Below are 22,019 nucleotides of genomic sequence, written 5' to 3'. Positions count from 1 at the left end.
CAGAGGAGCGTTATGGCCCATTCCTCCCAGCAGCTGTTAGACTTTATAACCATCACTGCTATATCTAAATTATATCTAAATTGCTATACTATCCATAGACTACTACTACTACTACTACTACTACTAATAATGATGACGATGGCGACGCTACGGATTGTTGATTGGCTGGTTTGGCGACGTTAGGCGGGATTTCTACGCCTCCGCTGTCCATTGGCTAGTTCTCTGTTTTGTGGGCGGGGCTTGGTTTGAACCGGAGTCCCGCCGCAGACAAAAGTGTCAGGTTTCCTGTAGCGACAGTTTATACGACGCAGGCGGCTGTCAGCAGTTCATCACCCGCGGAGAAGCTCTCTTTGTGGGAGGTTTATGTACCCACGCTGCGGCGTTTAGACTGATATCAGCCCGAGTATTTCTATTAACTTTGTCAAAGTGTCAAGTACCTCTGCTGTCATGGCAGAGGGAGCGGACTGCGGTTCGGCCAAGCCCGCGAAGAGGAAGCAACCGGCCGGGAGGAAGAGCAGACAGAGCCAGGGGAAGAGGAGCTCCAGCAGCCGGGTACAGCCTCAGCTAACAGGCTAACTGCTAGCGTCACAGTCCCGTTAGCTGTGAGAGTTTTAGCGAGGAGCTCGGGTTAGCTTACAGCCAGTATCAAAAGCACCTGAGAGGCCTGGAGGCTAAGAGCCTGTTTGTTATTACGGAAGTGAGAAGTCTGAATGTGCGGAGTTTAAATCGCTGCGAAGTTACAGCAGCTACAGCCACAGGCTAAAGTTTAGACAACAGACCGAGGGAGAGGCTGTCTCCTCCTCACACGGACTCCATGCTGAAGGAGAGTGAACACAAACTCTCTTAAAAGTTTATTTTAGGCACAGATTCATGTAAACAGCGTGCTCTGATCCCACAGCAGCTGATTCCTAATGTTCCTGACATCAGTTTCAATCTGCTGAAAACAAGTTTCACTTAGATGACTCCGGTTTTAGTTGTCTCTGTGTTTTTGTGTGCACTGTTGTTCTGTGTGAGCTGGAGGCCTCTGCTTATATCACTGGAAACGACCTGTGTGCACGGTGGGACTGTTAAATCATGAGATTTTTAAATGGACTTGTGTGTGTTATTGTTTCAGGTCTGTTTGGAGAAAGTCTTGGGTATCAGCACAGCCAGCAGCAGTGGTTTGACCTCTGACCCCAACACAGGACTCATTGCCTACCCTGCAGGGTAAGTCCCGCCTCCTTTAAGCCACCAGAGCTCTGTGCAGTATAGTAGGATTCGTGGTTCAGGGAGTAAACTTCAGGGTTTAACCCAAGGTTTGGGTTGGGTTGGTCATGAGTGATGGAGAGTATGTTGGGCAGGTTGAAGGCTGAGCTGCCGGACGGTTCAGACCAGTGAGGTCAAACCTCAGTAATGAGCAGTTTTTACTGCTGTCAGCAGCCGGTTGAGAGATGGAAGGAAACCTCTGAGGTCAGTGAAACAAAGAGGCTGTTACCGCACCCACAGTCTTCCTCACGCCGATCACAGATTCGGTGTGAGCAGTCTCAGTCAGCCACAGCAGACGTCGGGATGTTTCTGGTGGAGCCGCTGTGTCTCTGACACACAGTGAGCAGCAGCAGAGCGTCCTTAAAATCAGACTTCAGACACTCAAACGGTCTGAGAGAGATCTGATTGGTCAGGATGTGTCCATCTACACCTGTTGATCTAGAACATGACCCAGCTCGTTAGGTATGCAGCATCAGTTACCATGGTGACCTGCCTTCATCAGACTGTAAACTCACAGTTAAACCTGAAGTTATCTGCATAAGTTATCAAAGAGCTGACCTCAGATCAGTGTCAAATATTAGTCAGGTCGTTTCTTCACTGACGCTGCGCTGCCCTCTGATCTGAAATCACACATTTCAAATCATCTTGAGTGTGGCAGACGGGTGACGAGCTCTCTGCAGGTATGCTGATGTCACATGTACTGCCATGTGGGCCAAAGTCAGCTTGATGGTGTTTTCATTCAATAGTCCACAGGGCTCGCAAAATTTCAAAATCCCTGGTAGCCCTTCGGGCAGGGACTCTTCAGTTTTTGGTAGCCCAAAATAAATTTAAGTAGCCCGAATAAAAAAGAGCAATTTTTTGATTGATGCTTTGTTTCCGTTACAATATTATACATTAAAGTATAATATTGTGTGTGTTGCAACTTCTTATCTTGTGCGTGTTTTTTATTTTGACAGCGAATGCGCACCTGCGGACCACTTATGTGCAGCCCTGGTTATTTAGCTCGTCATATTGCAGCCACAGAAATAATTTTGTCCATGAAACCATAAAGCTGCACTTTCTTTTTGCCTTATAGTCTGATTTGTCATAACTTCTCCGTTTTGTGGTAAGCTTTTCTTTGGCTGTCACTTCTTCACCCTGACCTGTCTTATTTGGCTCAGCAGAACTGAAATATATATCTGTCTGTGAAGGTTCTCAGTCATCCAGGTCATCGTAGTCAAATATATATCCTGCTGCTTTTACACACACACTCACATAAGCTCAGCGATTCTCTGCGATCAACCTCTCACATGTTTAAGCTGCGGGAGATTTCACTTGTCATGTTTGCATAGTAAGCTAACGATTAATAAGACGATGTCAGAGGAATTGGTGCACAAATTATCATCACTCACAGATCAGTGCTGTCGCTCTCTATACACAGTTCGCACGATTGCAAAGTGAAAGCAAAAAAACAAGCGTAAATTCAAACGCGATTTCAATATGTCACATATTGACAGTGGCTCACCGATGCCAATGACATAATTACCCAGCTACATTTCTGAAAGAATGCAAAAGCATTGACATATATTTTTCCTACAATAGCCCGACGGGCAGGGCAGAGATAGATTTTGGTAGCCCGACTGGAAAAATCGCTAGCCCCGGGACGGCGGGCTAGCGATTTTGCGAGCCCTGGTCCAGCTTGTGTTTGCTTTATCTGATCTAAAGCATTGATCTTTCCTGGGTTATCTATAGGAAGTATTGATTCTTTAGACCAACTTTAATTCTTCTTTTCTGCGGCGGGTTGAAAGCACTAATCGGGCTGAATAAACGGGGACCGGGAGAACCGGGGCCGTATACCAGCTGATGAATGTGCAGGAACACTTAGCGCTTCTTGTAACGCACACGTTAGCTGAAAGCAGCAGACGTGTCCACAGCGACCCGCCGCCAACAGAGTAAAAGGAGCACGAAGCAGCCGGAGCTCAGACTGTAAACTGATGAAACTACAGCTGTTTGTAACGGTCCTCTGGTTGACTTCAAATTTAAGGCTGTTAACGGGTCAACATACTAACAACTACAGTCACGGGGACTCTGACTCCGTGTCACCGAGTCGACTTTATTTGTCTTTGTGGTGTCTAGTTGCTTCAGTGTTTGACGCTCCAGGACTGCACGACTGTGTGAGGCAGAAAAGGAGGATGGAGCTGTGCTCGCTGCTGGCCGGTGGCGCCGATCGGCCTGCGTTTGTTTTCTTGCAGCGTTCCTGCTCCACATCTGCCTGGTGGACCCGGGCGATGGCGCTGGCAGCAGATGGTGTTCACCCCAGTGAACCTGTTTGTGTGTTGCAGGTGTGTCGTCGTGCTGCTTCACCCGAAGAAGAACAAACAGAGTCACATCATCAGCGCCTCCAGGTACGCCGACCCTGAGCTCGGGGCGGACCCTCGAGGTCAGGTGATCTTTGGGCGTGTTGCTCAGGACAGAAGTGTTGACCTGTGTTGTGTATTTCAGGAAACCCTTCAGCGCGTTGGCGTTCTCTCACGATGGGAAGCACCTGGTCACCGGTGAGGTAAGAACCTACACGACTGACTCTGCCCACCCTACCTCCCCCTAACATGACGACACCGTGCAGGTAACTCGGGCGTGCAGCCGGTGAAGCTCCCGGGGTTCACGGTGACGAGCACGTCGAGGCATTCCCAAGCCAGCCAGGAGATGTCCTGGGACTGCCTGGCAGGAGCGGGCCCTGGGCGTCCTGGTTCTCATGTAGAGGAGTTGTTCTCAGCACAAAACACGAGCACACGTAGATACTAGGGGTGCAACGATACACAAAATTCACGGTTCGGTTCGATACTTTGGTGTCACGGTTCGATATTGTTTCGATACAAAAAAATGTTCATGCCTTTTTAATTTGTCATTTATTAAAATTATAAATATATATTTTAACTCAAAAGTACAGTTTTTAAATTTAACCCTAACCCTTGTGCGCGTTTTTTTATTTTGACAGCGAATGCGCACCTGCGGACCACTTATGTGCAGCCCTGGTTATTTAGCTCGTCATATTGCAGCCACAGAAATAATTTTGTCCATGAAACCATAAAGCTGCACTTTCTTTTTGCCTTATAGTCTGATTTGTCATAACTTCTCCGTTTTGTGGTAAGCTTTTCTTTGGCTGTCACTTCTTCACCCTGACCTGTCTTATTTGGCTCAGCAGAACTAAAATATATATCTGTCTGTGAAGGTTCTCAGTCATCCAGGTCATCGTAGTCAAATATAAATCCTGCTGCTTTTACACACGTACTCACATAAGCTCAGCGATTCTCTGCGCGATCAACCTCTCACATGTTTAAGCTGCGGGAGATTTCACTTGTCATGTTTGCATAGTAAGCTAACGATTAATAAGACGATGTCAGAGGAATTGGTGCACAAATTATCATCACTCACAGATCAGTGCTGTCGCTCTCTATACACAGTTCGCACGATTGCAAAGTGAAAGCAAAAAAACAAGCGTAAATTCAAACGCGACTTCAATATGTCACATATTGACAGTGGCTCACCGATGCCAATGACATAATTACCCAGCTACATTTCTGAAAGAATGCAAAAGCATTGACATATATTTTTCCTACAATAGCCCGACGGGCAGGGCAGAGATAGATTTTGGTAGCCCGACTGGAAAAAAATCGCTAGCTCCGGGACGTCGGGCTAGCGATATTGCGAGCCCTGTATCTGATTGAGGAATCACTCATCTTTGGAAAAGAGAGTTTATTACAGAGAAATGTCTCTTTCCAAAATAAAAGCTATACTATCCGCTTCTTCTGGGCTATATTCTCAGCAGCATAAGGAGAATCATGTGCTAACAGCTGTCTAAATGACTCGGCTAAAGTTAGTAGCATGCTTGTTGTTTTTGTCTTTGCACTAGGATGATGTCGGTGTAAATGTGCAGTCATATTCGTTGTGTTCCCACTAGTGCTTTCAGGTTAATCTCGTTGAAATGACCTTAACGCCACAACACGGCAAATCTCCGTTAACGAGCTACCGCCGATCGCCCCGTGCATGGGGCTAGACGGCCAACACGTTAACGAGCTAACTGCGCTAACACACTAGTTCACACCAATGTAATTAAGCATTGCATGGCACATCCAACATACTGTTTTACTTTAGTCCATGACGCGCTTACCCTCAGGGTCATACGTCACATGAAAACCAAAATAGTTCCAAACGCCAGATCTGAATGAGGGTGGGGGAGGTCCATGTTGCAAGGAGAGCTTAACTTCTGTCTCGCTAGCTTGCCCTGCGCTCTTCCTTCTGACGATGCTGTCTGTGTTGAGCGCTCAGTGGATCTGCGCTCGACAGTGCAGCCTAGGCGGAGTAGTCGAACGCAGATTCACTGAGCGCTCCACACAGACAGCATCGTCAGAAGGAAAATTGATAAAATAAATTACAAATGTTGTATTGTTCGATACATATGCGTACCGAACCGAAAGCACTGTATCGAACGGTTCAATATCGATACGAATATCGTTGCACCCCTAGTAGATACTCGTGCAGAGGAAGCAGAGAAATGAGCCTCCTCCTCACAGAAGGTTATCTGTCAGGAACAAACACGCGTCACACTCGTTACCTGTTCTTCTCTCTCAGAGCGGTCACATGCCCTGCGTGCGGGTCTGGGAGCTAGATGGAGGTCAGGTGGCCGAGGTTCAGTGTCACAAGTACGGCATTTCCTGCGTGGCGTTCTCCACCAACAGCTCCTACATCGTCTCTGTGGGATACCAGCACGACATGACTGTGAGCGTGTGGGACTGGAAGGTGAGCGCGCGCGCACACACACACACACACACACACACACACACACACACACACACACACACACACTGCTCACCTGGTCATGAACCAAAGCAGCCACCAGAGGGCAGAGTGGAGCTGTGCAGGGTGTAAGAATCCACACCAGTCACTCGCTGACTCTGTGGCTGCGATGAAGTAACGTTTGTGACGGCCGCCGTTCTCTTGCTTTTCAGAAAGGCTCCATCATCGCCTCCAACAAAGTGTCGAGCCGCGTGTTCGCCGTCTCCTTCTCCCAGGACAGCAGCTACTTCGTCACCGCGGGAAACCGCCACGTCAAGTTCTGGTACCTGGACGCCTCCAAAGAACGACGGGTACCTGCCTGACATCCCGTCGGCCGAACACGGCTGCTCTCGCCTTCATCTGAAGTCACTGCTCACCTGATTTCTCCTTCCGCACAGGTGAACAGCACGGTGCCTTTGATTGGCCGCTCGGGGTTACTAGGCGACCACAAGAACAGCGTGTTCTGTGGGGTGGCGTGCGGGCGGGGCCGCACAGCGTCCAACACCTACTGCATCACCACCTCTGGCCTGCTGTGTCTGTTCAACAGCAGCCGACACCTGGAGGCCTGGGTCAACCTGAAGGTCGGCAAGCTCCGCCCACATCTCACCTGAATATGTGCACCTGTGTGATTAGATATAATACTAAAATACTACCAAATATACTGTCAGTGCTGCTAATTATGTCTGTAATGAGCAAACATGAGGAATCTAATCTTAGAACCAATCAGAAAGACCTCTGAGCGTGAGTCATGTGACAGGAAGCGTTCTCATAAACGACAGCTTTGAAGCGCGGTCCTAAAGTCGCACAGTTAAAAGGCGGGTATATTTGATATCATACATGACTGAAGCTGACCGAGGTCTGACGGCGCCCGGACGCTCCTCTCTGAGCCGCTCTTCTCCTTCACAGACGTCGTCGGCGAGCTGTCTGGCGGTCAGCGAGAGCTTCGTTTTTTGCGGCTGCGCCGATGGCGTCGTCCGAGTGTTCGGCCCGTCCAACCTGCAGTATGTCACCACGCTGCACCGGCCGCACCGCCTGGGAGTCGACCTCGCTCAGAGCGGGTACGGATACTGCAAACGAAGCCAACGGTGTACAGCAGAACTCTGCTGATCGCTCACTCTGTTCCACAGAAGCCTGCTACCTGCCAGCCCAGGTGCTCAGTACCCAGACACACTGGCTCTGACCTTTGACCCCGCTGCCAGACACCTGACCTGCGTGTACAACGACCACAGCCTGTATGTGTGGGACGTCAAGGACGTGAGGAACGCCAGGAAGCTGTACTCTGCTCTGTACCACAGCGGCTGTGTTTGGAGCGTCGAGGTCGGTGTAGTACTACAAGAAATACTGTAAGAAGTACTGCTAGAAATATTCCCATAAATACTAACCAGAATCGCAGGGATACTGCTGTAAGTACTACTCACAGAGACAGATGTATTTATATAGCTCTTTACATATCCAGTCACACACACATCCACACACTGGTGATGGCAGCTACATTGTAGCCACAGCCACCCTGGGGCGCACTGACAGAGGCGAGGCAACACTACTGTTGTGGAAGTACTGCTAGTAGATCCAACAATACTGAGAGGCAAAAAACTGCTAGTTATGTTCCTTCAGTATATGAAATAATACTCCTGAAACTACTACGAAGTACACTGCCTGTACAGCCAGAGGTACAGGACTGTTTCCAGAATACTACGATGGAAATCACACACGAGCATTACTGCACATACTGCTGAGATACTGCCAGGAAAGCCAGCAGCACCACAGTTGTTACTAGAACCATTACTGCATCTGTTACTGACCATGAGGCGCATTAAGCCAAACAAAGCAGGCAGATAAGTCAAACTTTACTCAGCTCAGTCTTCTTGCTTCTCCACTTCTGTGCCGTTGATTCGGTGAGAGCAGTTTGAAGTACTCTGGGTCTCGTCGTACTTTGTTCAGGTGTACCCGGAGCTGCCGGAGCCGGCCTGCCTGCCTCCGTCATCCTTCCTCACCTGCTCGTCCGATAACACCATCAGACTGTGGCACTCCGACCCCCCCGGCACGCACACAAACCTCTACAGCAACGTGAGGCAGTGACAAAACCAAATTACACTCTGTGTTTGTCCGTCTCTGACGACTTCCTGTCTGCTCCCAGGACCTGCTGAGGATCTTGTACATGGGGGAAAACACGCAGCACCTGCAGGCAGAGGGGGAGGCAGCGGGAGCTGACGGGAAGGCGGGGATCAAAGTGCTCTGCATCAGCCCGGACGGACGGCACCTGGCGGCCGGAGACCGCTGCGGAAACCTGCGGTGAGAACCGAGCGCGCTCGGTTAGCTCGGCTCACGCGGACGAGGTCGGCTGACTCGTTTCTGTTTCTGTGTTCAGGATCTTTGGGCTGCAGTTCCTGGATGAGCTGGTGAAGATCGAGGCTCACGACTCGGAGGTGCTGTGTCTGGAGTTCTCCCCGGTCTCCACAGGTAGGATGTCCCGGCACACGCGGCGAGTGTTCTACACGCCATCGTTCTGCTCAAACGTTTAAATCTGAAAGCATCAGTCGGTAGGGCTGCTCGATTATGGCAAAAATGATAATCACGATTATTTTCACTGAAATTGAGATCACGATTATTTGACGATATTTATTTAACCCTTTAAGACCTACTATAGAACCAAGTCCACCAGAGCTTATATTATTATTTTACATGTTGTAGTGCCATTTGTGGGAGCATTTCAAGTTGCTATACATCAATACAACTGTTATAGCCCATATTTTAATAATATGTATGCATTAAGTCCATAGTAATTACATAAATTGCAAAAAAGTGCAATAAACTACAAAAAAAATTGAAAATCGCTTTTGTTTTGTTTACATATATTTCTACTTGGAGAAATTTAAGAGGTTTATCCCTCAAAACTTTAAATACAATAAAGTTGCAAAAAATAGTTTACAACAACAGGAAATTTATTTTGAGTGTCTTCATAGTTTTATTTTGGAGATACAGCAATTTTTATATACTGCAGAAAAAACAAAAAACAATCCTATGATGCAAATTTGCAAAGAAAACAGCATGTGCATCATTTCACTGTGGGAAGTGTTACGACCAGCTGATCGGATCGGCAAAGCGTGTTTCTGGAATATTATGTTTTTGTTCCTGCAAGCGCTTTTTATGCAATTTTTGCAAAGCTATATGTGGAACGAAACCGTGACCGAGGACAAGCTGATGGCATCAGATGCAAGTACAACTCCTCTGGTTTCATATGCAAAACAAATTATTGCGCTAGCTTACGCGGTTCAGGTTCTACAGGGATTTAAAAATAGTTACGCAAAACGGAGCGTGCTGCTCTGACTGGCTTTAAAGGGTTAACAATGACTTTAAAAAATAATATAAAATAGTGTGCAACACCACTGAAGTTTGTTTTTAAACTCTCTTTTCAACCAACCGCAGTCACTCTCCAAATAACTTCTGCTTAGCTTTCCGAGCTTCCCTCGGGTCCTCTTAATCAGCGGTCTCCACCCTTTTTTGCGCCACGGACGGTTTATGCCCGACAATATTTTCACGGACCGGCCTTTAAGGTGTCGCGGATAAATTAGGGAGGGGCTAATAATCGGCTCAGTCATTTTTAATGATCGTTGAAAGCCCAGATCGTAATCGTGATTAAAATTCGATTAATTGAGCAGCCCTATCAGTCGGTGAGGACGTGAAGATGCAGATCAGCAGCGCCTCAGAGTAATCCAAACCTGTCTACGACTCCGCCCATCAGAGACCCTCAGCCCTGCTGGCTGGGCGTGGTTCTGTGGGGGTGGGCTTGAGTGTGGTGCGGCTCCTGAGTGACGACGCGATTTGTGGCGTTTCAGGTGTGAAGCTGTTGGCGTCGGCCAGCAGAGACCGACTCATCCACGTCTTCGACCTGGAGAGGAACTACAGCCTGGAGCAGACCCTGAATGACCACTCGGCCTCCATCACCGCCGTCAAGTTCACAGGTACCCCAGCTCCGCCCACACGACGCCGCCCTTCATCCCATACGCACCTGTGTCGTGTTCTCCCAGCGATGTCACTTTGTTACCTGTGCTGCAGGTGAGAGCCCGGAGGTTCGACTCGTGAGCTGTGGAGCCGACAAGAGCATCTACTTCCAGACAGCTGAGCAGGTGAGGCTCCCTCGTGCACGCCTGCAGATGATCCACTTTCTGATTGGTCGATTTCTGTTCTGTTTCTGCAAAGTCTGATTTTTTTTGGTTAAACTCCTGACTGGTTTTATTTACCTGCTGATTGGTGCCGCCGTCCGTTTCCCATGATTCCGTGCTCCGGGACGACTCGTCGTGGTCCAGACTTCGGAGGGCCTGCAGTTCTCCAGGAGTCACCACGTGGTGGAGAAGACGACTCTGTACGACATGGACCTGGACTCGAGCCGGACGCACGTCGCCGTCGCCTGTCAGGACCGAAACGTCAGGTGAGAAACTCTGCGCGTGGTCACAGCTGCTGGAAACGTGTCGTTAAGAGCAGGTTTGTGGCTGCGCAGCTCGTTCAGAGGCCGCGAGGCGACGCGGCCTGTTAATCACGTGGGCAGATATCAGCTGATAAAGTCGAGTAAAGATGATTCTGATTCCTCCTTGAAGGTAATCTGGAGAACGGGGCAGGCGTTGAGGGAAGGTTACTTCCGTGAGACGGCACCTTCAGTTTCATTCAAACATTTAAACCGCGACCGGTTGGATCCCTTAATTCTCACCCCAACCAATCGCAGCAGATGGCCCCGCCCCTCCCTGAGCCTGGTTCTGCCGGAGGTTTCTTCCTGTTAAACAGAGTTTTTCCTTCCCACTGTCACCAAAGTGCTGCTCACAGGGGGTCATGTGATTGTTTGGTTTCTCTGTATGTGTTATTGTAGGGTCGACCTTGAACAAGTCACCTGACAGCTCCTAATGTTGTCGTGTAAAGACAGTGGGGGGGGTGGGACTCCATCAGTCAGATGAATCCTTAATGAGCAGCGCTTGGCAACTGTGGGGACGAAGAACTGCCCTGAGACAGGGGGGCACTGAGGGAGGGGTCAGGAAATGAGATTGGATGGTTTTACTAAAGCTTTGGTCACTCGAGCTCTTCGTTCAGAGCCCAGTCCCTCAGTAGCACGTGACCTATAACCCCGTGTGGACAGTTTTGCCCCTTGCAAAATGGAGAAGATGAATTTCCTGTACGTGAAAGCGACGTAGCCTCGGTATCTTATGGAGATTGACAGCACGACCTTTCTGACGTTAGAATAAAAACGGCGTGTTTTATCGCTGCGGGTCCAGCTGTTGAGTCTGCAGAAGCAGAGTCTCGTAGCCCTGCAGCTTCCTGTCGGGGCAGCTCTTCCATCACTCGCTGTCATCATCGCTCCTCTCTAATCCTGGACGCACTCGACGGCGCGTGTTTGGCTCTGATCTTTGTTTTGTTGGTGTTTGTTGAACATCATCAGAGGCTGAGGTGTGTTACTGATGCGTGTCCCGGTGCCATCAGAGCACCGCTGTAGTGCACACGAAGCTACGGGTTCAAAACTGTGTGTGTGTGTGTGTGTCTGTGTGTGTGTGCGTCTGTGTGTGTGTGTGTGCGTCTGTGTGTGTGTGCGTCTGTGTGTGTGTGTGTGCGTCTGTGTGTGTGTGCGTCTGTGTGTGTGTGCGTCTGTGTGTGTGTGCGTCTGTGTGTGTGTGTGTCTGTGTGTCTGTGCGTCTGTGTGTCTGTGCGTCTGTGCGTGTCTGTGTGTCTGTGCGTCTGTGTGTGTCTGTGTGTGTGTGTGCGTGTGTGTGTGTGTCTGTGTGTGTGTGTGTGTGTGTGTGCGTGTGTGTGTGTGTGTGCGTGTGTGTGTGTGTGTGTGCGTCTGTGTGTGTGTGTGTGCGTCTGTGTGTGTGTGTGTGCGTCTGTGTGTGTGTGTGTGCGTCTGTGTGTGTGTGCGTCTGTGTGTGTCTGTGTGTGTGTGTGCGTGTGTGTGTGTGTGTCTGTGCGTCTGTGTGCGTGTGTGTGTGTGTCTGTGCGTCTGTGTGTGTGTCTGTGTGTGTCTGTGCGTCTGTGTGTGTCTGTGTGTGTGTCTGTGTGTGTCTGTGTGTGTGTGTGTGTCTGTGTGTGTGTGCGTGTGTGTGTCTGTGTGTGTCTGTGTGTCTGTGTGTGTCTGTGTGTGTGTGTGCGTGTGTGTGTGTGTGTCTGTGCGTCTGTGTGCGTGTGTGTGTGTGTCTGTGCGTCTGTGTGTGTGTCTGTGTGTGTCTGTGCGTCTGTGTGCGTGTGTGTGTTTGTCTGTGCGTCTGTGTGTGTGTCTGTGTGTGTCTGTGCGTCTGTGTGTGTCAGGGTCTACAACGTGGAAACAGGAAAACTGAAGAAGTGTCTGAAAGGCTCGTCCAGCGATGAGGGGGCCCTGTTGAAGGTGAGGGGGCGGGGTTAATGATTGCGGGTTATGGTGTGTCTTGTGGAAACGGCTGAAACGATGTGTCTCAATCGGAGCTGCAGGTTCAGATGGATCCGTCGGGCTCCTTCTTCGCCACCAGCTGCTCGGACAAAAACATCACCATCTTTGACTACGGGTCAGGAGAGTGCGTCGCCACCCTGTTCGGCCATTCAGGTGAGCGAATCCCCGAGCTTCGCGCGCGTGTCTTTGAGGAGTTTAAACTGTCAGCTAAACGTGTCTGTGCTGCGCTGTCTCCTCAGAGCTGGTCACCTGTATCAGGTTCAGTCAGGACTGCAGACACCTGATCACGGTGTCAGGAGACAGGTGAGCTCAGCGGTCAGACGACGCGCTGCTCAGACCGATGTGCAGGAAAGCGTTGACCGACTCTTTGCTTTGTGTAGCTGTGTGTTTGTGTGGCGGCTGGACGCTCAGATGACCAGCACCATGAGGAAGAGGCGGGGCGTCAGGCTGACCGCTGCACCTGAAACCCACAAAAAGCCGAACATTAGGTAAGTCAGATGCGATGGGACGCTGCAGAAGGTGCAGCAGATGTTGGGGTTAATTCACGTTCTGCTTCATGGCGTTTTTCAGGAGGGAGACCTTCATCACGGTGCCCTCCTCCCAGCTGCCTCAGATGGAGGAGGAGGAGGAGCGGAGGACTCCCTGCAGGCTGGACCCGTGTCCTGGTGAGGACGAGTTCACTGAGAGCGGTTTGTCCAGTCCGGTGAAGCAAACAGCTGAGCTCTTTGTTGTGTTTACACGGTGATACTTTGTGCAGGCAGCTGTGGTACTGACGCACATCAACGGTGTATCGCAGACACAGAATAAATAGTCTGTGCAAAAACAGCATCAGTACAGCGCTGTGAGGCTCCTCACAGGGCAGCAGTACAAATACGTCTCCTCCCCTCGCCGCCGCATGTCGTGCCCTAATGAGACAGCAGCTGTTACAGCGCCCCTTCAGGGACAAACGGGAGAGGCCAGTGAGGGCCATGGTAAACCACACAGAAGAAACTTACACTGCAAGTCTGCGTCCATGTGCACACACAGGAAGTAGCAGCTGGGCGCCCTCGCCGCACACTCTCCTTTGATGCAGATGAGCTGCAGGTCGGACATCCTCCTCCTGAAATCAGTGATAAGCTCTTTGGTGTTGGAGGTGTAAAGGACACCACACCTCCACCGTCAGACCTCCTCCCTGTATGCAGTCTCATTGGGACTGGAGATGAGGCCCACCACGCCGGTGTCGTTGTACTGACAGGTGTGAGATGAGTACAGTAGAGGGCTTGGCACACAGCCCTGTGGCGAGCTGATATCAAGGCGGGGGGCTGTGGAAAGATGGGGACCCACTCTGACTTTCTGCACACAGACAGAAAGTCTCTGATCCAGCAGCAGATGGTGAGAGGAAGCATCGTGCAGAGCTGAAGCCAGCAAAGAGCAGCCTAGCACTGCGCCCCTGTTCTTCTTGTTGGGCGAGGTTCGTGTGGAGCGCTGTAACAATGGGGGCGGGACACGATGATGCTCGCCTCGCGCTCCTGCACCGGGTGAGCAGAGCTGCTGCACGCTTTGAGGTGGACAAACTGTTCTGCTACTCTGCAAGCACAGCCTCTGACGTCGTGCTGTTGCTGGCCTTCAAGTGGGTGCAGACCCTCCCACACCTGCTGTGTATGGTTGTCACTGTAGTGGGCCTCAGTCCTCCCCTTATCCTCAGCATCTCTGCTGCCTGTCAGGTCAAGTCTGAAACTGAAAGCATAAAACCTGAGACGGTCCAAACATTGGTGCAGATCCCACATTGGTCAGGGGATTCCTGATGACACGTGCGCGGGCTCGCTACTTCCTGCTGTGAGTCATATCCTCTTTTACTCGCTGAAAGCTGCAGGAGCTGAAAGCGCTCCCTCGGGCTCAGACAGGAGTTCACAGCTTCAGACGTTAGACTGAGCCCTGCCAGGCCGGAGGAAGCATCTGTGCTAAACTTCCAGTGTTTCTGTGAATCAGCCAGAACCAGAACGATGAGTCTTTTCTGTCCTGACTTGTTTGTTTCAGACGCTCCGCTGCTTCAGACCAACGGGAAGCTCCCCCTGTGGTTCAAGAAGCTGGTCAGTCTCCGCCCTCTAACCCTCAGCTCATCAATCTGCTCGCAGATAATGATCAACCACACTATAGACTGTGTGTGTGTGTGTGTGTGTGTGTGTGTGTGTGTGTGTGTGTTCGTTCAGCAAGGACAGGGCGGAGCCTCCTCCACCATCCAGTCGGAGAGCGAGCCTCGTCAAGTGCGCAGTCGGTGGGCGGAGCAGATGAACCCTTTGACCTTCTGCTCCAACTTCTCTCCGAGTCTCAACAAGAGCCAGGGGGAGGAGGATGAGGAGGAGGAAGAAGAGGAGGGTTTCCACCCTCAGAGTCTGGAGTATCTGCTGGAGGATGAGGAGAAAGAGGTAAGGACCAGGCTGCCGGATCAATGAATATTAATATTGATTATTTTTTTTGACTGTAAATCGCAACCATTACAATCTGTGATGGTGGTGGGTGTGGCTTCTTCATGTCGAGATGGCCAAAGCTTGAAGTTTGAGTAATTGGTTAATGAGGTTGTGGTGGCTGAAATGTGGGCGGAGTCTGACTGACTGATGTTCAGGTGGTGCAGACAGCAGGTGGAGAGCAGAACAACTTCATCCTGTATCCTAGCAACACCACGGTCACCCCTGAAAGGTGAGGGTTACACCTGACGACGATGATGATGCTGCTGTTTTCATGAAGTCTGTTTTTGAAACGCTCCGATGTTTGTCTTCAGCGAGTTTGAGGTGGAGGGTGTTCCCGTTCCACAGCAGTCACTGAGCCAGCTGGAGGTCAGAGGTCAAGGGGAGGAGCCTGTGTGGCAGACTCAGCTGAGTCCAGACTCCGCCTGTTCTGAGGGATCAGCAGGAAGTCTGGAGCAGCAGCATGATCCAGGTCAGAGTTTAACCCTTTACAGGAAGCTCAAAACAGAGCCTCACTCCCCCAGGGGTGAGTTTCAAAATAAAAGCCCACAGAACAATATCAGATTAAAATCAATCAATCAATAAATCAATTAATATCAGGTTAAAATAGGAAAAGTTCCCACTTAGATACACTAAATGACTGGAATCCTTAGATGCTAGCTTTTCAAAATAAAAGTCCCTCAGGTTAAAGAATGCTTTAGTGTCGGCTTTACATGATAAAATCCTTCACTTGGTTAGAAATTGTTCAACATGTTTAAGCCTAGTATCGAGGGGTTTTCACAATAAAGGAACTCACTGAAGTAAAGTGCCTCATCAGTTTAGAAGGACGCTTTAAATTGATTAGTTTTGTCATATTTTAAGAATAAAAGCATCCAATCTGTTACAGCAAGTTAACTGGACAATCAAACCTTTCAAAATAAGTGATAAGAGGCGCACCTTCCTCTGTTTCCCATCACGAGTCATCACAAGCTCCGCCCTTTCTGTTTCAGACACAGACTCCCTGAGTCAGGGCAGCTCAGTGGGCAGTTTGGGTTTGGAGGACGACGAGGACAGAAACTCTCTGAAGAACCACTTTGAGACTCTGGCCTCTGGTCTGAGCGAAGGTAAACACCAACATCTTCATCATTGCCATCCTCTGACAGTTACTGAGCTGCTAACATGACCTTTGACCTTCCAGAGAAGTTTGACACAGACCTGAAGACTCTGCAGCCTCCAGATGAAAAGCACTTCCTGAACCCCCGACTCAGCATCTCCACCCGCTTCCTGTCCCGCTTCCAGGACAGAATCAGGTCAGCTTACCCACAATCCACAGTGAAGCCGTGACCTTTGACCTGCAGGGTCACTGCAGGCTTGCAGGTACCACTCGCCTCCGTCACTTCTGACTCCTACGTGACTTTGTGTCCATCTTGTCTCTGCTGCTGTTTCAGGGCGAGCCGAGCTCCGCCTCCCGTCTCCATCCCGACTAGGATCTCTGAGGAGAGCAACATCAGCACCACATCGGTAAATGCACACAAGCCTGTAATGCAGGGGGCGTGTCCACATGAGGAGTGGCGCCTCCGCTCAGCGCTTCTCTTGGATTTCAAACCGAGGCAAACGCCTGATTCCAAATTTTCCTTTCAGTTACAAAACAAATTCATTTTACAGCATTTTCAGGCAACAAATAATGACACGGCACAGTCGACAGTTAGTTTACATGCATGTGGGCGTTTCCAGAGCCCCGCCTCCAACTTGATGCTACAAGAATGCAGCATGAGCTGTGGACACGACCTCTGACCTGTCGGGGCGCGCCTGAGAGCGGCCATGGCTGAGGTTTGTAACGTTGAAGAGGAAACTTGTTTTTCAGGTGAACTCCGAGTCGAGCAGCGACGTCTCATCAGCTGGGCTGACTGGGGGAGAGAACGGGGGAGGAGCAGCGGGAGGAGGAGGTGAGTTTCCTGTCAAAGCTTGAGAAGCATCAGCTGTCGCAGCAGCTCGGTCACATTCTGCGTTTCTGGCTCGATGACTCAGGGAAGGCGACGGCACGCGCTCATCGCTTTGCTCCCAAACAGCTGATTGGTCCTTGCAGTCGCCATGTTTCAGGAAGCAGCTTCAACAAACTGACAGCTGTGAGTAATGACAGGGTTCACCGTGGCGACGGCCAATTAAGGAGCAGTGGATGAAGACTCGGATCTGAATCATTCATACAGTCGTTTTACTGAACTTAATGAAATTTGGTAAAATAACCTGACAGGGTCTCACTACAGATGTGGACTCCTGACATTTCAGTGGAAAAATGGAAGAAATCAAAGACATAATTTTGTCTTATTGTTCTAATTAAACTTAAGATTTGACAAAATCCGTCTTTAAGACCAAATTTTCAGGTTTATTAGTTTCTGTTTGGATAACATGAAGTTACATTTCTTATTGGAACAAAGAGTAGAACAGACAACAGCTGGCACATCTGCATAAAAGTACAGAAAAGTGATGCTGAGCCCCCAGGAGAGACTGCCCTCTGGTGGTAATTTGGTGCAGTGCAGTCATGACCTCAGTTCATCTACAGTCTAATAGAAAGAGGCGTTTTGTTTTTATTTCTAAAAGCAGTGTTGCCACCTTCTCGTATCGCCCAAAGCCGCTCTTAAGGCTCGTGCTGCGGCGTCCTCAGATGAGGTTTAGAGTCTCAGCTCGTCCGACTTGGAGGTTTGTGGTTGAGCAGGATGTGAGTGTACATCAGATAATGTGTGCACGTTTGCCGCCGATGTTCTCTGACGCTTCCTCTTTGCTCCGCTTTAGTGAGGACGGTCCTGCAGACACACAGGCGATGCAGAGACGTGAGCTGTGTGAAAGGCAGGCAGAGGTTGATTACAGATTGCAGTTTAGTCTCCAGTCTGAAAATGAAAAGAGCCGGACGTGATGGTTTGAGTTTTGATGCTGCAAAGGTCTTTTTATTTTGTGTTTAATCTAAACTTGTTAAGTTCAGAATAACATTTTTAAAACCACAGGTTTTGTTTCCTAATATGAAAAATGTGAATTAAAAGCAAAGTTAGCTGAAGATCACTGTCACCGCGCCGCGGTCCGATCTGGAGGTGAAGCTGGAAATAATAATGGATGATGTTTAATCAGGTTAGTAATCAAGATTAAAACTGCAAGGATGTGATGGAGAGCTCGGCTGGAGCTGAGCAGCGCCGCGTTCAGTGTTCAGTGCGGTCGCTGCAGCGCCGCGCCGGAGCTCCGTGTTTCTGTCTTCACTCATTTGTTTGATAAAAGTTAACACACTTGTGGTTAAGCAGAGGAAGCACACTCGCACACACGTCACACACTTCCTGTGCTGTAACAGTTAAACAGCTTAAGAGAAGCGACAGAGGCTCCAGGACGTCTCTCTGAGGGACGTCTCTCTGAGGGACTCCATGTGTTTGTGTGCTCACAGCGAGCTGCCGACAATCAGCCCTCCATAGAAGAGCTTCCTGCAAAATTTCCCATCAGCCCCATCGCCATGGCACACCCCGCAGAAGAAACACGGCGCTGGTCGTCCTGTGCAGAAAGACGTTAGGAGGTGTGTCTGTACGCCGCTGCGGGCACCCGGGTGTTTGTGTGGCGTCTTCCGATTTATATATTTATTTATTTATTTATTTATTTATTTTGTGCAGCAAATCATGGTTGTGGTGGTGGGAATGTTTAGGGGTCAAAGGTCACAGACAAAGTTCACATGAGGTTGTATCTGAAGCCTGGCTGTAACTGTCCTTATCAGTAATCTTCACAGAATCGGGTGACTGTGAAACGATCTTCTCTGAACGGCGCTCAGGGACACCACTTCCTGCTCTGATCGCAGCTCGCTTACATTCTGCTCTCTTCTAACCAATCAGACGTGACCTCCAGGACCATCACGGCCCAAAACAGCTGCAGCGAGGAGGCGGCGGACCAACCGTCGGCTTTTCGGCTCAGATACCTGGGAACCACAGCCAGCTCCAGGGCCAAACTGAGCGGGGACTCTCCGGGTTCCACCTCCTCGCCCTCCTCCACGCCCACGCTGGAGGAGAACAAAGAGAACCTCCCCTCTCCAGCAGAGTGCCAGCCTCCAGCCTCCACCCTGCTCTCTGCTAGACAGGACAGCAAACCTGACAACCACCAGGACCAGACCAGCAGGTACCCCCCGGTCCCCCCCACACCAGCTGGCCTTTCCTGTCTTTACTGAACATTTTCCATCAGCCCTGGTTTAAGGTGACTCATTTCTCACACATGTAAAGCAGAGGCGAGGACTCGCAGGAGACGAGCTCTAAAATCGCTTCATTTCAGTTATTACCACATGAATAAAGACTTCTAGAAGTCTTATAACACTCTCAGCTAGCCCTTTGTTGTTGTTGTACAATGAAACATGTGTCAGATGTGTTCAGACGTAGGACAAAGGCACACATGGCCTGAGTGATGAGGGTCACGCAGACCATGGCTCAGGTGGGTGTGGGGGGAAGCAGCTGTTAGTGAGGCTGCTGGTGTGGGACTGACCTGAGGCACTGATCAGAGGGCGGCGGGTGAGATGCTCTCACTGAACGTCGGTGAGAGCATCCGTTTTGTTTTTTATTGGTTTCTTTATGATAAAAATGGGAATTATCAACCTCGACAAACCCTCTGTCAGCCTGCAGGTGTGGACCACGCCCACTCAGGTGATTTCACAGCTCATAGTTGACAGGTGTAATATCAGCAGCACAGAGGAGACTCTAATCCAGACCCCTGTGGCAACACCCACCACCTGTGAGGTCATCACCTGCCCTGCCTCCATGAAGGAAGAAGCTCGAAGACCAGCTGATCCAGGTAACACACACACACACACAGGTGATGGCAGCTACATCGTAGCCACAGCTGCGACGCACTGACAGAGGTTACTTTCCTGGTATGAACGCGTCCTTTGACCGTCAGTCTTTTCTCCAGAAGCCGTTCGACTCGTCCATGTGGGCAGCTGCAAATTTCTGTCGAGCTTGCGAGTGTTAATGCCAGAGCGGGGGCTTGTTTCTGGGTCAGCACCCTCTCGGTCCATGATGGATGTTTTACATCATCATGAACATCCTAACCAGTTTCATCCCATCTGAGGGTGACCGTTTCGATGTTCTTCCAGATCTTGGCATTGAAACATCAGAATAACTTGCAGCTGTTCAGAAATGACTCCTAAAGACCTTCCTAACTTGTGTAAATCTGCAGTTGTCCTTCTTAGACCTTCACAATGTTCCCTGGACTTTCTCACTGTTCTGAGTATTGGTCAGTCCCAGAAGTGCCGTCACACAAATCCTTTGTAAGCTGCACCAGTTGTAGTCTGAGCTTTGTCCAGTTAAAATACTTGGGCACCATTCATTGGTCTGACCGTATGTAAATGCTTTGAAAGCTGTATACTGTACAGTCATTTCAGCCTCACGTTTATGCTCCTGGCTGGAAACTTCTGACACAAATATATTTTCTTCCTGATATTGTTACATTTACAGTAATTTTTTCTTTCTTTTTTTTACCCTTTTATCTTTTCTCCTCATATCTTTATGTAACTCATATCTGACCTGTACACCTGCTGCTCTGATGCTTCGTCTTTTTCTGGTCTCATTTAAAGATGTTTCTTTATCAGCTGATTTGCTGCTCTCTGCCCCGCCCACCTCGTCCTCCTCCCCTCTGGTGGAAAGGCTCCGCCCCACTCTCACAGGTAAAGGTAATTTTCTGTAAAGTTGTGATGATGATGATGCTGCTTGGATCGCTGTGTAGCGCCACAGAGGCCATAGCTGCCGTGATGTCACCTGCTGATTTCAAGATGCCGCCCTTTCACCATGACGGGGGGCTGATCTTACTGTGAAACCAAAAGCTCATTGACTAATACTTTGTGATTGACAGACCGTTAGCCAATGAGCATGCCCTGGATAATCCTGACAAAACGCACGACTACAATTCTGAAATTAGTTACTGAACCACAAAGTCGTCAATGGTTTTTTCCCAGAGCTGTCCGTTGCATCGCCCTCTGCTGGCTGTTAGAAAGAATACAGCGTATTGTAACGACGCCATGCTTGTGCTTCAGGCTGTAAGAACAGATGTTTGTGTGCAGGTTCGGGAGGAGACGAAGAGTCGGTGAGCGTGCAGTGTCTGCAGATCGCCGCCGAGCTAAGGGCGACGGCGAGACGAGCTGTCCATCTTTACCAGAAGGTTTCTTCTTCACACATTGTTATTAGGATATCAACACTGATGTGAATCGTCACTTTTCTTTGAATCATCATATTTCTTTTTCTTCTTTTGTCGTTTTTCTGAATCGCTGAACGATAATCAAATGTAAAGCGTCACGCAGGCGTTTGTGTTTGTTCGTTAGTGTCCGCCTCACGTTTTCTTTGTTGTTTGTGTTGCAGCTCGGCGCAACGCTCGCTGGCTCGCAGCGACGTCTCCAGGTGTCGTCAGCGATGCTGGAGGCGTTTGACGTAGTTCGCTCTGACATGCAGGAGGTGCTGCGGGAGTCGGGTGGCAGCGTCCCCTGCGGTCAGCTGGAGGACCGCAGGACGGCGTCTCTGCTGGAGACGTACTCTGAGCGGCTGCTGCAGATGGTGGAGGAGAAAATGAAGCGTGTGTGAGCCGATGGTGGATTTGAAATCAGTATTAAACTGTGTGCACCTTGTGTCTGTGTGTGTCTGAGTGTGAATCACTGTCTGTAAATACTTCATGTTTCCTAATAAACGCTGTTTTTACTTTAACTGTGGCCACTGTTTCAATCCGACGGGAATACGAAACTTTATTCATACAGAACCTTTTACAAACAGGTCAGAAATGAACATGAAGGCAAAGGGATGTGAAGATTGATGACATCACATCAAAAAACCATGAGAGCGAGGCGGCCGGCGGGGGGGCGATGCAGCCAGGAGACCTCAGTGAAAACCTTAGAATCATTCAGAGTAGGCAGGAAGTGGGCGCTGCCTACCAGAGCGCTCCTGGTGCTGAGGCCAGAGCTCATCAGTTCTCTGGATTCAGCATGGTTGATGTGAGCCCGGGCCCCTGCAGCAGGCTCCTCCTAATACCTGAACTTCCGTTCTGCACGTGCAGCCCCAGGCTGCCCTGAGACCAGGTGGGACTGAGTCAGAGCAGCAGCTGGCTGCAGTGACGTAAAACTTTAAAAGCCTTAGAAAAGGGTG

At 49.8% G+C, this 22,019-nt stretch overlaps 1 protein-coding gene across 2 annotated transcripts; it reads left to right on the top strand.

The window, feature by feature from the left end:
• The first annotated feature begins 241 nt into the window (after positions 1-241).
• wdr62 (WD repeat domain 62) lies at positions 242-21,584 on the top strand. Of its 2 annotated transcripts, none has more exons than XM_080289166.1 (34): positions 242-552; positions 1,115-1,206; positions 3,567-3,629; positions 3,727-3,784; positions 5,854-6,021; positions 6,231-6,368; positions 6,456-6,638; positions 6,964-7,115; positions 7,188-7,374; positions 7,999-8,124; positions 8,195-8,349; positions 8,426-8,517; positions 9,894-10,019; positions 10,114-10,184; positions 10,365-10,486; positions 12,343-12,418; positions 12,502-12,613; positions 12,700-12,763; positions 12,841-12,948; positions 13,031-13,125; positions 14,477-14,529; positions 14,650-14,865; positions 15,063-15,136; positions 15,219-15,376; positions 15,894-16,007; positions 16,082-16,193; positions 16,332-16,404; positions 16,748-16,829; positions 18,308-18,433; positions 18,744-19,023; positions 19,511-19,686; positions 20,468-20,557; positions 20,951-21,048; positions 21,246-21,584. In XM_080289166.1, the coding sequence occupies exons 1-34, from the start codon at positions 448-450 to the stop codon at positions 21,462-21,464; spliced, it is 4,164 nt and encodes a 1,387-aa protein (XP_080145292.1). In that variant the 5' UTR covers positions 242-447; the 3' UTR covers positions 21,465-21,584. The 2 variants fall into 2 exon arrangements, with proteins under 2 accessions (XP_080145292.1, XP_026048944.2); XM_026193159.2 differs by having other exon boundaries at positions 7,185-7,374.
• The last annotated feature ends 435 nt before the right edge of the window (positions 21,585-22,019 follow it).

The sequence above is a fragment of the Astatotilapia calliptera genome, chromosome 14 (assembly GCF_964374335.1).
Source record: "Astatotilapia calliptera chromosome 14, fAstCal68.1, whole genome shotgun sequence".
Lineage (NCBI taxonomy): Eukaryota > Metazoa > Chordata > Actinopteri > Cichliformes > Cichlidae > Astatotilapia > Astatotilapia calliptera.
This window is presented reverse-complemented; position numbering and strand designations above follow the sequence as displayed.